The following is a 14,767-nucleotide window of genomic DNA, read 5'->3' on the forward strand; positions in this document are numbered from 1 at the left end:
TAAGTGAGGCAAAATACACTATTTACAATATATACAATACTGAGACAAATAAAGACAGGAAAAAACATCAGAGCTGGCAGAAGGGTGGCGCTAAAGAAATGAAAAGAACAAAACCCAAACTAAATCTAACTTCCCAGAAGCATCTAGCTAACTAACTATGTGAAAAAACAGTATAATTCACACGCGAAGATCTTCCGAGTCCTTACTATCTACTCTATCTATCCAAAAAGTACAAGAAGTGGCGCTCGCCCCTAACCTAGTGTACTAAACAGCAGAGTAGTCCTATGTGTTGCAATATGTCACGTGACCTTCTTACCTGTCCGCTTCGTCCAAGCCTCGTAAATAACGTAAACTAAGAATGATGTACGAATAACGGACGGATAATGTGCACACAGAAACGAGCAACAACAAAAACACAGTTAGACAGGTTATTTCTAAACGCATGCGATAAAACAAGCGACAAAAGCAGAGAAAGAGAAAAATCAAGGAAGGCGAGTGGTCTGGCGCGCTCTTTTAGTACGGGTGGTCTTTGCTTATTGGATGTGACGTAAGAGTGACGTAACCGGGGAGGAATGACTGACAGCTGAATGGACCGATGAACGGAACCTGAGAATACATGAAAGCAGATATGGGAGAACAGAGCGAAAGTATTACAAAAATATATGTATTACACAAATACATATATATATATATATTGGTGGGAGGAGTGCGTTAGCGCCCAACTAGTGCTGATATACAGCCATAGCACAATGCTACGTGTGAGATAATACGCTTATTCAACAGTTCGACGGCACAATCTTGTAAATAAAAAAGAAAATCAAACACAAAATCAAACTCTTTTGTATTAGGAACTACATTCTTCCGCCATTCATTCACATCTGCAGCTGACACCAGAACAGCGGAAGCCATTACTAATTCACTAACGTCACTTTAGAGCTAGCGTTTGAATGATTCTCTATAGCGTAATGTGAATCGGCGCTTCTGGTGTGTGACCCCCTTAAGGTGATGACAAAACAGCAAATTTTGCTCACATTTTAAGATTATAAGGCTGAACGTGACGTGAAATGCCATCAGGCTACAGAGATTTCTCACCAGACTGCTGTTGCGTTTGCGATAAGGAGGGACAAAGCTGAATCCAGCTTCTCATTCGCAGCTTCTTATTGACTCTATCTGGTCCACCTTAAAAACCACGAGGCTTCCGTTTATCAGCTTTTTATTCACGCTTAAGAGAACACACTGAGCAAGGGCTTATTATGCGGATCTGGTGCCATCTTGAAGATATGCAACGCTAACCAACTTTGTCCACTGATGAGCTCTCAGAAATTGTAAATATTTTAAAATAGGCACTATACCTACAAATAAACTGCATAGTTGCAATCTAAACAACTGTATTCTCGACAAAAAAGCCTCAAAAGTACATTTTGTTGTGTAACAACAGTAATATTTGTCAAACTGTAGTGTCTCTGCTTGTTGCTTGCAGCATGTGGGCGGAGTAATACACAGAGGTGAAGGGTGAAGAGGCCTTTGTGTGATGGTACTGGCAAAATATCGCACGGCTATCAGCCAATCAGATTCAAAAACCAGAAAGAGTTGTTGTATGTATCTATATATATATATATATATATTTATATATATATATATATATATGTGTGTGTGTATATATATATATATATATATATATATATATATATATGTATGTATATATATATATATGTGTGTGTGTGTGTGTATATATGTATATATATATATATATATATATATATATATATATATGTATGTGTGTGTGTGTATATGTATGTATGTGTGTGTGTATGTATATGTATATATATATATATATATATATATATATATATATATATATATATATATATATATATAATTTTTTTTTTTTTTTTTTTTATATCTAAAAAAAAACAGGCTTTCGGTAAGATTTTGTTTGGGTGCATTACCAAACATCACCACCAGGTTCAATTATATATTTTATATAAATCAAATTGACATTTTATTTGTCACATACACAGTATGATATGCAGTGAAAGGCTTAAATGTATGTGTGTGTAAGGGTGTATATTTGCTCTTGACATTGGGGTGGACATACATCCCTAGAGCTGCATTGAACAGCACAAATTCTATGTTGTGCTTTTAAAAAAACATGAAGAAAGTGCTTAATGATATAAAATAAACACTTAATAATACAAATGACAATCACGCACCATGCTGCAAAAGTCAACTTACATGATTTTACTGCAAGCGGGCTTAGAGGAGGTATGAATGTAGAGAAATTTAGAGAGATGTGTGACACAACTGAACTCTTTTATCTCGATTATTGTTACTCATAATCACGGAGGCCAAAATCAAAACCGAATTTCCATTAACTGCACAGCTTTGGTTAATAGTATTACAGTAAGCAAACTTGACCTTGTGCACCTGTAGGTTACTAAGGCTTGACGAAGCGTTACTTTATTTTGAAGTCGATTCAATTATTGGTTGGGACATTTTAGTAATTGGTGGATATTGGTGGGGACACGTCAAATCTACACCCCTGTGTGTGTGTTGGTGTTATATATTACATAACTTGAAAATACAGGATGTTGCATTTTGGATACCTGCGTTCAAGTGTGGATAAATGAACGCATGAAGATAGAACAAAATTGTTCTTTGTTTTAAAGTTGAGGCTTGGATCTCTATTTTGATATATACTGTAAGATGCTAAGATTCACTTGAACTAACATATTGCTAGCAGGAAGTATTCTGAATGCTGTCAAATTTAGGTGAAAATCAACAAATGCTGACGGCAGCTGGCAACTTTTTTTTTAAAACGTCAGGAAAAAAAGTTTATAAAGGAAAGTCATCACTGACCTTGCTTTATTCACATCACATCTTTATTTTAGTCATTAAACGTTATTCCCAGAGTACACCTTTTTTTAGCGCGTCCTTCACATCCTTTTAAACTCCGATTGACTGATTGAATGCAATGGTCTGTTAAATTATTAGTTTACGCTGTTCCTCCTCAGTCTGAGACTGTCTTTCTGTTCTTTTAGACGGACCAGACACATGTAAAACCGTGATGACGGAGGAAGGAGGACACGACTGTGATGAAGATGATCTTCCAGACATCAGTGTGCTGAAACTCTCCAGCCAATCAGAGCAGATCTTCTCTCCCGCTTCAGATGGTGCGTTGTTTTAATATATTACATTCTAAAGTAACTTTTTTTAAAAAGAAAGTAACTAAATTCGGTACTTAGGTTACTTTTTAATGATAGTAATGTGATGGTATGTTGTTATTTTTGCCAAAACTGTATTATATAACCTTTTTGACCAAACATTCATTCCCAGAAAGCTATGAAAGGGGGCCTATTATGCAAAAATCACTTTTATAAGGGGCTTAAACACAGTTGTGTGTCTGCAGTGTGTGAATATAACCAGCTTCAAATGGTAAACATGAATTATTTCTATTCAGTATAATCAGACTGGATTTAAACAGTCTGCAGAAACACTTTGATTGACATTCTCCATTTGTACGTGTCATCAGAGGGGGAAAGCCCCGCCCACTAGTCACCATCTCTCCCTCATTAGCATAAACAGCCCTGAGTGTGAAGCCGCCATTAGACTTTTGAATCTGCCACTATGCTGACACACATGCATTTGTAGCTCCGCCCTCTTTTGAAATGAGCAAAATCTCATTTAAACTTAAAGCGACAGTAACCAAAACACCACAATTAGGATCAAAGACTAAAAGCCCTTGTTGATCCCAGAGGTCAGAGGAGAATGGCCAGACTGGTTCCAGCTGAAAGAAAGGCAACAGTAACTCAAATAGTAGGTAGTGCTGTCGCCTCACAGCAAGAAGGTCGCTGGTTCGAACCTCAGCTCAGTTGGCGTTTCTGTGTGGAGTTTGCATGTTCTCCCTGCCTTCAATGGGTTTCCTCTAGGTGCTCCGGTTTCCCCCACAGTCCAAAGACATGCGGTACAGGTGAATTGGGTAGGCTAAATCGTCCGTAGTGTATGAGTGTGTGTGTGAATGTGTGTGTGGATGTTTTCCAGAGATGGGTTGCGGCTGGAAGGGCATCCGCTACGTAAAAACTTGCTGGATAAGTTGGCGGTTCATTCCGCTGTGGGTACGCTGTGGATTAATAAAGGGACTAAGCCGACAAGAAAATGAATGAATGAACTCAAATAAGCACTCGCTACAACCGAGGTCTGCAGTAGAGCATCTCTGAACACACGACACATCCAACCTTGAGGCAGATGGGCTACAGCAGCAGAAGAGCACACCGTTGGATTTTTGATAGTAAAAAAAGTCAAAAGTGGCTCAAACTTTTGTCAGGAATTTCAAACAAAGTGAAATCAACACATGAGTATATGAATAGTCCGTTCCATGTGGTCTATATATACACTCACCGCTCACTTTATTAGGTACACCTGTCCAACTGCTCCTTAATGCAAATTTCTAATCAGCCAATCACATGGCAGCAACTCAATGCATTTAGGCATGTAGACATGGTCCTGTCAGCTAAGAACAGGAAACTGAGGCTACAATTCACACAGGCTCACCAAAACTGGACAGTAGAAGATTGGAGCAACGTTGCCTGCTCTGATGAGTCTCCATTTCTGCTGCCACATTCGGATGGTCGGGTCAGAATTTGGTGTCAAATGGATCTATCCTGCCTTGTATCAGTGGTTCAGGCTGGTGGTGGTGGTGTAATGGTGTGGGGGAGATTTTCTTGGCCCACTTTGGGCCCATTAGTACTAACTGAGCATCGTGTCAACACCACAGCCTACCTGAGTTTTGCTGCTGACCATGTTTATGAGTGTATATGTATATTAAGTTTACAGAAAAGGTTTCATATCGTGATATTGTTATCAGGATGTGAGATTACTTGTATATTGTGATTTTTGAGGGTTTTTTTGTTATATCGCCCAGCACTACTGATCAGTTATTTCCCTTGCATAAAAAAAGTGGTGTTTTATCAGAAAAAAAGTTGAGCTTTGAGAAAGTCAATAGGCTGTATTTTGACTTCAAAGTACCTCTGACAAGCTTCTCTTGTGCAAAGCAATCGCGGTTAATTAGTAATTAGCGTCTCTCCAATCCTTCAAAGTCCTGATTTGTGTGCTTTTGTTGTTTGTTTGTGTTGTAGATGAAGAGTTGCCACTGATTAAACACGGCGAGAGCATCACAGATAGACGGAGCACGTTCCAGCCTCATTTATCGGCGGTGGAGAATCCTAAACAGGTGTGACTCATTACACATTAGCAGCACTCCACGCCAAAGAAACTTCTGCTCCTGCCAAAGATACGCTCGGTGTTTAAAAGCAGCCGGCGCTGGTGTTATTCTCATGTGAACGTGGATGTCAGCGCTTGATGCGGTGTTTGAAATGCCAATCATTGGGTCTCCAGTGTCCTCGCTCGCAGCTCTGTCTCACTTCTTCTTTACTACCAGACATTTTCTTCTTATTTTACAACTTAGGGTGGAATAATCGGTACTTTTGTAAAAATCGTCATATTGGAATGTTCTTATTTCTATTGTGATGTTTATAGAATTGAAACTGTTCTGACATGAAAAGAATACGCAGGGCGGTGCATGATTTCATCCATTGGATACCGATTGAATTGTTGGAAGATGGGTGCTAACAAATAAGGAAGATTGAAGATTGAATTAGGGCAGAGTTTGAAATGAGACAGGCCCTGATAGCCCCGCCCTAAAGGACTGATATCTCTGCTGTAAAGGACTGTTAGCCCCGCCCTAAAGGACTGATATCTCTGCTGTAAAGGACTGTTAGCCCCGCCCTAAAGGACTGATATCTCTGCTGTAAAGGACTGTTAGCCCCGCCCTAAAGGACTGATATCTCTGCTGTAAAGGACTGTTAGCCCCGCCCTAAAGGACTGATATCTCTGTTGTAAAGGACTGTTAGCCCCGCCCTAAAGGACTGATATCTCTGCTGTAAAGGACTGTTAGCCCCGCCCTAAAGGACTGATATCTCTGCTGTAAAGGACTGTTAGCCCCGCCCTAAAGGACTGATATCTCTGCTGTAAAGGACTGTTAGCCCCGCCCTAAAGGACTGATATCTCTGTTGTAAAGGACTGTTAGCCCCGCCCTAAAGGACTGATATCTCTGCTGTAAAGGACTGTTAGCCCCGCCCTAAAGGACTGATATCTCTGCTGTAAAGGACTGTTAGCCCCGCCCTAAAGGACTGATATCTCTGCTGTAAAGGACTGTTAGCCCCGCCCTAAAGGACTGATATCTCTGCTGTAAAGGACTGTTAGCCCCGCCCTAAAGGACTGATATCTCTGTTGTAAAGGACTGTTAGCCCCGCCCTAAAGGACTGATATCTCTGCTGTAAAGGACTGTTAGCCCCGCCCTAAAGGACTGATATCTCTGCTGTAAAGGACTGTTAGCCCCGCCCTAAAGGACTGATATCTCTGCTGTAAAGGACTGTTAGCCCCGCCCTAAAGGACTGATATCTCTGCTGTAATGGACTGTTAGCCCCGCCCTAAAGGACTGATATCTCTGCTGTAAAGGACTGTTAGCCCCACCCTAAAGGACTGATATCTCTGCTGTAAAGGACTGTTAGCCCCTCCCTAAAGGACTGATATCTCTGCTGTAAAGGACTGTTAGCCCCTCCCTAAAGGACTAAAGGCCTTGCCCTAATGCACTGGTAGTCCTGCCCTAAATTACTAATATCTCTGCTCTAAATAACTTTTAGCCCCACCCACATAACTAACACCCCCACCCTTAATGACTGATAGCCAAACCCTAAAAGACTGATAGTTCTGCCCTAAATTAATAATAGCCCCACCGTAAATGACTGATAGCTCCACCCTAAAGCACTGATAGTCCCACCCTGAAGGACTGATAGCCCTGCCCAAATTACTCATAGCTCCACCCTAAAAAACGAATAGCCCCGCCCTAATGGATTTATAGCCCCTCCCTAAAGCACTGATAGCTCCACCTTAAAGGACTTACAGCGCACTGATAACCCCGCCCAAATAACTGATACCTCTGCCGTAAATGACTGATAGTCCCACCCTAAAGTACTGATAGCCCTACCCTAGATGACTAATAGCTCTGCTTTAAAGCCATGATAGCGCCACCCTAAAGGACTAATAGCTCCACCCTAAAGAACTGATAGTCCCACCATAAAGCCCTTATAGCACCGCCCTAAATGAATGATAGCCACACCCTAAATGACTGATAGCTCCACCCTAAAGGACTGATCGTCTCGCTCTGAAGCTGCGGTCACACTGAGCTTTTCTCCCTATAGACTTCCATTCATACACACACGAATGCGTCAGATTGAAAATGCAGGCTCATGACTGCGTGAGACCAATCGAGGATCAAAACACGACCTCTCTGGACAGAAATTTAACACATAGAGCAAATCGGTCGCTTTTTTAATGTCATCTTGTTTAATCTCTTCCCCTTTTTCGCAGCATCGTATGACAGAATTTTGCACACATAAACTCTAGTGTGACCGCAGCTTAATGGACTGATAGCCAAACCCTAAAATACTGACAGCTCCGCCCTACAAGAATGATAGCCCCACCCTAAAGAACTGATAGCCCTGCCTTAAATTAATGATAGCCCCACCCTAAATGACTGATAGCTCAGCCCTTAAGGACTGACTGCCCCACCCAAATTACTGATAGCCCCACCCTAAAAAACGAATTGCTCCGCCCTAAAGGACTGATAGCCCACCCTAAAGAACTGATAGTGCCACCCACTGATAGCTCCACCCAAATTACTGATACTTCCGCTTTATATGACTGATAGCTCCGTCTTAAAGGTCTGATAACCCCACCAACCTAACGGACTTATAGCTCCATCCTAAAAAAACTGATAGTCCCGCCCTATAGGACTATTAACTCTGCCTTAAAAGATTGATAGCCCCACCCTAAAAGACTGATAGCTCCACCCTAAAGAACTGATAATCCCACCCTAAAGTCCTGATACCTCTGCCCAAAAGGACTAATAGCTCTGCCCTAAAGCACTGAGAGTCCCACCCTAACATCCCAAAGGACTGATAGGCCCACCCTAATGCACTAATAGTCCCACCCGAAAGAACTAATAGCCTCACCCTAAAGGACTGATAGCCCTGCCGTAAAAGACTGATAGCCACATGCTAAATGACTGATAGCCCCATCCCAAATGATTAGTAAGCCCACCGGAAAGCACTGATAGCCCCACTCTAAAGCACTGATTGTCCCGCCCCTAAAACACTGACAGCCTAAAACACCAATTTACTGATAGCTCCGCCCTAAATGAATGATAGCCCCACCCTAATGGACTGATAGCCCCGCCTTAAATAAATGATAGCCTTACCTTTAATAACTGATAGCTCCGCCCTAAAGGGACTAATAGCTCTGCCCTAAAGCACTAATAGTCCCACCCTAACATCCCAAAGGACTGATAGCCCCACCCTAATGCGCTAATAGTTCCAACCTAAAGAACTGATAGCCCTGGCCTAAATAACTGATAGTCCCACTCTAAAGAACTTATAGCCCCACCCTAAATGACTGATAGCCCCACCCTAAATGACTGATAGCCCCATTCTAAAGCATTGATTGTCCCGCCCCTAAAACACCAATTTACTGATAGCTTCGCCCTAAATGAATGATAGCCCCACCCTAATGGACTGATAGCCCCACCTTAAATAACTGATAGCTCCGCCCTAAAGGGACTAATAGCTCTCCACTAAAGCACTGATAGTCCCACCCTAACATCCCAAAGGACTGATAGCCCCACCCTAATGCACTAATAGTCCCAACCTAAAGAACTGATAGCCCTGGCCTAAATGACTGATAGTCCCACCCTAAATGACTGATAGTCCCACCCTAAACTACTGATAGTCCCACCCAAAAGAAATGATAGCCCCATCCCAAATGAATGATAAGCCCACCGGAAAGGACTGATAGTGCCACTCTAAAGCACTGATAGTCCCGCCCCTAAAACACTGACAGGTCCGCCCCAAATTACTGATAGCCCCGCCCAAATGACGATAGCTCCGCCCTAAATGACTGGTAGCTCCTCTGATATACTTCATGGCTGATAGCTCAGTCTTAAATGCATGTCATGTGACCAGAACCACCAGGCTACATTATGCCTGCATATAAACACGCACAGGCACAGATCTAGCTCTACTTTACACTCTTTATATGAAACAAATATGTTTTTAGTAATATTAATTTAAGAATTAGGCTTTTCTTGAGTCATTTCCCGAGTGGATTACTGTGAGTCTGTCCCCCAATAATCCTCTTCCCCCATGCGAGTGCTCATGACAGACACTTGTCTTGATGGAGGCGCGTGGTGTTTCTCCGTCTGATGGATGGATGTGCATGACTCACACACACCTGCCTGATGCTGCGTTATTACAGGCTGAATATAAAGCCCGCTCATCCTCAACCCCCTGCCAACTCCATTGTCTCCTACATCCTCGCGCGTCTGAGATCCTGAGAGAGTCGTTTCTCTGTTATTGACTCCGCAGGTGTGGACATTGTGTATCCGCCGCCGCCGCCGTGCACTGATATCCAGTGCGTTACGCAGCAGAAGAGCAGGAGAGAGTGACACCCTGCCCTTAAGTAAGAGGATGACATTTCCGCCACTTGTTCATACATAAACCAATTTCCTTTGTGTGTGATTGACGGGCTGAAGCCAAACGCTGACTATTTACATTTGTTCGACCTCAGGGGTGTTGTATTGGTTCCGCCTGCTTTATATGAGAGCAGACGCACTTGTGATGCACAGCAATGGCTTTAAGAACCAATTTCAGCTGCAAGTTTTTGACCTACAGTGGTTTGTACTCAATTGCTACGCAGTTATTAGCATGTTCTGGGTGGATTTTAACAAGTCGCCATGTTTTCCAAAGGTTTCTAGCAGTGGAGGAAAGAGTACTGAAAAATTATACTCGGATACAAATACCATTGCATACCAACAAATGTACAAGTATATGTTGTAAACACGACTCAAAGTACGAGTAAAAAGTAGCTTTGCCAAAAGTATCGAGTTCGGTACCAATCGATACTGATTTAATCTAATTAAACCTCTTTAGCATTATTAACAGGCTTCTGAGTGACTGATGTTGTTGGTTTGCACTGAATTTTACTTTCACTTTCGAAACGTTTGCTAGTTATTTTGTTTTCAAGATTTGAGGTTAACTATCTGCTGCTGCTTTCGTTACTTTGACAATAAAGGCCCGTGCTCAACAAGACGTTTTTTTGCTTGCATTTTCCGTTGACGTTTAACGCCTCGTTACTAAATAAAAGACGTCAATGTGATCGTACACACTAATGTGCAAAACGCCCGGCGTAAAAGCGTCATTTAAAAAAAAAAAACACCTCAATAACGTCTTAAAAAACACTGTCAATAAACACATATGGAAAAAACATCCCGGTCTGTACGAGTCTTAAATGTCTCGTAAAATTGTATTTAAACTCATATCGAGAGCACTGAAAAAAGCCCATGATCAGTACCTGAGGTGATTACTGTAATAGTAGTTTTTGCAGCTGTTCTGCTGTCACGTCACGGAAATAAAGAGCATTTCTAAAATAGAAATTTTGCACGTTGACATTATGGATGGTTACGACACAGCCTCCTTTTAACATAAATAACGTTTATTGTGTGTTGCGACACATGTAGTTAGGACACGGTGTTAAACCACTATCAAAAGCATTACAGAACATTACGATTTCAAATAAACTGCACACAGGGGCACCACTGGCCGGTACAGGTCCTATGACAACATTTTTGAAAAGCGGGGTGGGGTGGATGCTGGAGATGTTATTGCGTATCACAGACGAAAGTGAATGGGGGGTTGTGTATCGCTGACAAAAGGGAAGAGTGCTGGGGTGAGGGGTTGGGATTGTGTGGGGTTGGTGATTGGGCTCCTTAATAGTAACTTTAGGGGCCCCAAAACAGTGTGGGCCCCTTAGAACCACCCAACAACTCCCTCTTGTGGCAGCTGTGACTGCATGTATTATATCAATACTGCCGGAGATTAAATTTTGGTGCCCCCTGCTGGACATTTGTAACTTGTTAGTCATCCCTGCTGAAAAATCCAGTTTTAACTGGTTGACCAGTCTGGTTATAGAGGGGTTTTGGCCATTTCCAGGCTGGTTTCCAGCCATTTCCAGCCTGGTCTTAGCTGGTTAGGCTGGAAAATGACCAGCCAAATCCAGCTAAAACCAGCTTGACCAGCCTGGTTTAAGCTGGATATAGCTGGTTTTGCCGGGACTCCCAGCTTGGCTAGGCTGGTCAAGCTGGATTTAGCTGGTCATCTCCCAGCCTGACCAGCTAAGACCAGGCTGGAAATGGCTGGAAACCAGGAAGTGGCCAAAACCCCTCTAAAACCAGCCTGGTCGACCAGCTAAAACCAGCCAACCAGCCTAGGCTGGTTTAAGCTGGATTTTTCAGCAGGGATGGGTTAGTGTTTGGAATGTTTATCAGCCAATCCGAATCAAGCATTTTTGTTGCTATGCAGTTGCTAGGGTGTTTATGTTGTCATGTTTTTTTTTAATCACAACTAAATAAAATAATGTCTATATATTTTTATTGTTCAGGAAAATCTGACAAACTACAAGTTTCGCACAAGGGCAAAATAATAAGAGAGTATTATCTTTAAATTAAACCACAGACTCCCTGCTCAAGATGCAGATCACATATATACCAAGCTGTAAAATGCATAGGGCATAATTACATATCACTATCCAGTTAATGCCACGTCGCATTTTGTTGGCATTGTAAGTCTGGCAATTGCAGGTGCGTTTAAAGCATTCGCAGTTACGAACCTGAGATGATTCTTAGTATAATAGAGCTAAATGCAAATGAGGAGCTTTTAACGAACTCCCCAGACAAGTGCGGAATTAAATTACAGTTCCCTTTGTTAAATCAGATGCTGGATGATGTTTCAGACAGACCGAGCGCTTGATTAAAGTCATCTGATTGGAGATGTGTTTACTTTCTATCACTCCTTCTCATGGAAGACCGTTAATGTGTCTTAATCTCGTTTTTAATTTCCTTTTTTGTCTTTTGATTAGGTGTTCTCTGGAAGCTTTAAAGGCATAGTTCATTCAGAAACGACAACTCCTGCCATCGTTTACTCCATTTGTTCACCTGATACACTGATTGATCCAAGGCATTGATTTCTATAGTATTTTTTTTGTATAGAGTGGAGTACTATGACGTCACTTTGTAGGCTAATCGGCTGCTAGCATAAAACTGGTTCCCTCGTGAAAATCCCTATAGGATTTTCCCATAGGGTTTTCGAAGATTGCGAATAATACGCTCTGTGTTCAAACACTGTTCATTACACTTACACGTTTTGTTCAGACGGATAATTGTCACACAAAAATACAACTTGGAGCACTTTTGGATCTTAAATGCAAACGCAAGACTTGAAAAGCTAACATTAGGCTATAAACCGACTACAGCGCCCTCGGGGCGCTTTTCAGTGACGTCAGCACCAACCTGCTACAGAGGACTTTTCAAGCTTATTTTTAGAAATAACGTCCATGACAAAGAGTTAATCTCTCTGTATATTATATTGTTATCCACGGTATATATTATAAACAAATAAATACGCAAACACACATAGACCTTTGTGCCTTTTGGATCGTTTTTACGTGGGAAATACACCTGTTTTGCTTTGCGGTTGTTCTAAAAGTTTTAAAACTGCGTGTATAAATCTGCCTATATAGTATTTTAATCAGACATATTTAAATAAGTGTATCGCTCGCGTGCACACAGTCTGCTTACCTTAACAGATGACAGAAATTAGGTGTGAGGAGGAACAAGTCTATCAAATGGCTGCAAGTTCCATCATCATGGACACAGAACAACATTCAATATTCCTTTTATGTCACGAAGTATAGCGAAAAACAGCCCATGAAGTCACATCTGCTATACGTTTTATGGAGGAGTGTAAATATTGCAGTTATGACTGAGTAAAATAGTTCAGATGAAGAAAAAAAGACGAGAAATCACTTGATCACGTTAAAATGACAGTTAATATGTGTGTATTTTTACACATTTATTCACACGTTTGCATCACTGAGGGCAGGAGAGAGACAGGCTGCACTGGTGAGCAGTATCTTCATAATATCGTTTAATTAAAATAAATGATCAACAATTTAGTCTGTCTCGACAGCCTTTACATGTGAAGGAATTATCTACACACAATCTGAATTCTCAATTAGAATAATATAACAAACTATAAAATACCATTCATGAAAATACTTAAATCACAGACAAATCCAAACGCCCAACACAAGCGAGCTGCGCTCCAGACCAGATCAGCTCGATGACGTATAATGTCCCCGACGCCGCCTGTAGTCTCATTTAGCAACTAGATAGCAACCGTCTTTTTAAAGAAGCGTAATCGATTTAAAGGTTGAAGAGTGTGCTGCAACTGATGTGTTTTATGTCGTAGAACAAAACGTGAAAGTATATTGAGTTGGTGTTAGCCACGGACCTTATTTAAACGGTTTTACTCAAACCCCATTCAAAAAACCCGTTGACTTTGGGACGAGGGAACCGGAAGTGCTAAAATGCTAACTCGCTTCCGGGTTTTTGCATACAAATTGACGTCATAGTTCCTCCACTCTATTACGCAAGTCAGTAGCTATGTTTCCATTCAAAGATGCTAATTAGATTAAAGTTCAGTACTGTATTATTGGATAAAACGTGTGATGATAATAAATAAAGCAACGTTTCCATCCAATGAGTGAAAGAGAACAAAAGCATCACTTCCTGATTAAGTAGAGCAAATATCAGGCAGAGACATGTAGTTTAGTGCAGGGCTTCTCAACTGGTTTGGCCATGGGACCCACATTTCACATGGTCATCAAGCCGCGACCCAAATTTTTTGGATTTTATGTAATTTTAGGAATTATGATTCATTTAATTGTTAACATACACAACTGGTGACAGATAAATTATGGGAAAATCACCAAGACTTACAAATAAACAATATTTTACTGCTGTCATTTAACAAAATGTATCAAATTATAGAAATATTACAGAGTAAAAATGTCAAATACTATAAACAGCGGTTGTGGTAGGGAAAAGTTAAGTTACCATTAACTAAACTGAACTGTTTATAAAACATTAACACTAATCTGGCTGAACTGAACAGAAACCAGCAAACTGAAGTAAAATTCTTAAAATAATCATAACCATTTCATAATAATCAGCAGTTATTTGCTGTTCTGCTTTTGTGTGTGTCAGGGTTCTGCCACTTTGGTCTTGTAAAATCTTGTTTTGGTGGCAGAGCTTTGACACTACTCATGTCTGGTCCTGTTTCTGTCTCTGTGTGCGCGCGCGCCGTCGTGGGTGTACGCAGAGAGTGCGCGCTTCTGCTTGACGCGGCCGCGCGCGCGCTCTGCGTCCCTCAGACGCGTGCGCTCTTGTACTCGTGTTTGTGTTTTCGTTTGTCAGCAGCGTGGTGTTTCATTCCCAGCGTCTCAGTCTTGTTGGTTTCGGTTTTGGTCGGCGCTGGGATGAAGCATGCACGCTGCGTGTGTGAGCGCACGGTGAGTGCTTTCATTCATCGTGTGCTCGTGTCTTGCGTCTTTTGTCAAAGCACGTGGCTCGGTGTTTACATTGTGGTCACGTGCTTTTGTCGTGTGCTTCAGTGTTGTGTTATGTGAGCGCATGGCTTGTATTGTCTCTCTGTGTCATGCGCTTTCCCGTCTATTGTCTAGTCCCATCCTCCTTGTTAACCCATCATTAGTTAATTGTGTTCACCTGTGTGTCAATTTACTTTTTGCTTTATAATCC

The 14,767-nt window shown here is 41.6% G+C and overlaps 1 protein-coding gene and 1 long non-coding RNA gene across 18 annotated transcripts in view; both read left to right on the forward strand.

Moving 5' to 3' along the window:
- LOC147831455 (uncharacterized) overlaps window positions 1–14,767 on the forward strand; it is a 787,032-nt gene that overhangs the window by 126,341 nt on the left and 645,924 nt on the right. The window lies entirely within an intron of this gene.
- impact (impact RWD domain protein) overlaps window positions 1–14,767 on the forward strand; it is a 79,018-nt gene that overhangs the window by 26,404 nt on the left and 37,847 nt on the right. For 12 of the 17 annotated variants that reach the window (XM_087302663.1, XM_087302656.1, XM_087302661.1 and 9 more), the window contains 2 exon segments: window positions 3,042–3,173; window positions 5,136–5,230. In XM_087302663.1, the coding sequence (XP_087158789.1) occupies window positions 3,042–3,173; window positions 5,136–5,230 (227 nt within the window). 17 annotated transcript variants of the gene reach the window in all.

The sequence above is a fragment of the Danio rerio genome, chromosome 22 (genome assembly GCF_052040795.2).
Source record: "Danio rerio strain M-AB ecotype USA chromosome 22, GRCz13ab, whole genome shotgun sequence".
In the NCBI taxonomy this organism is placed as follows: Eukaryota; Metazoa; Chordata; class Actinopteri; order Cypriniformes; family Danionidae; genus Danio; species Danio rerio.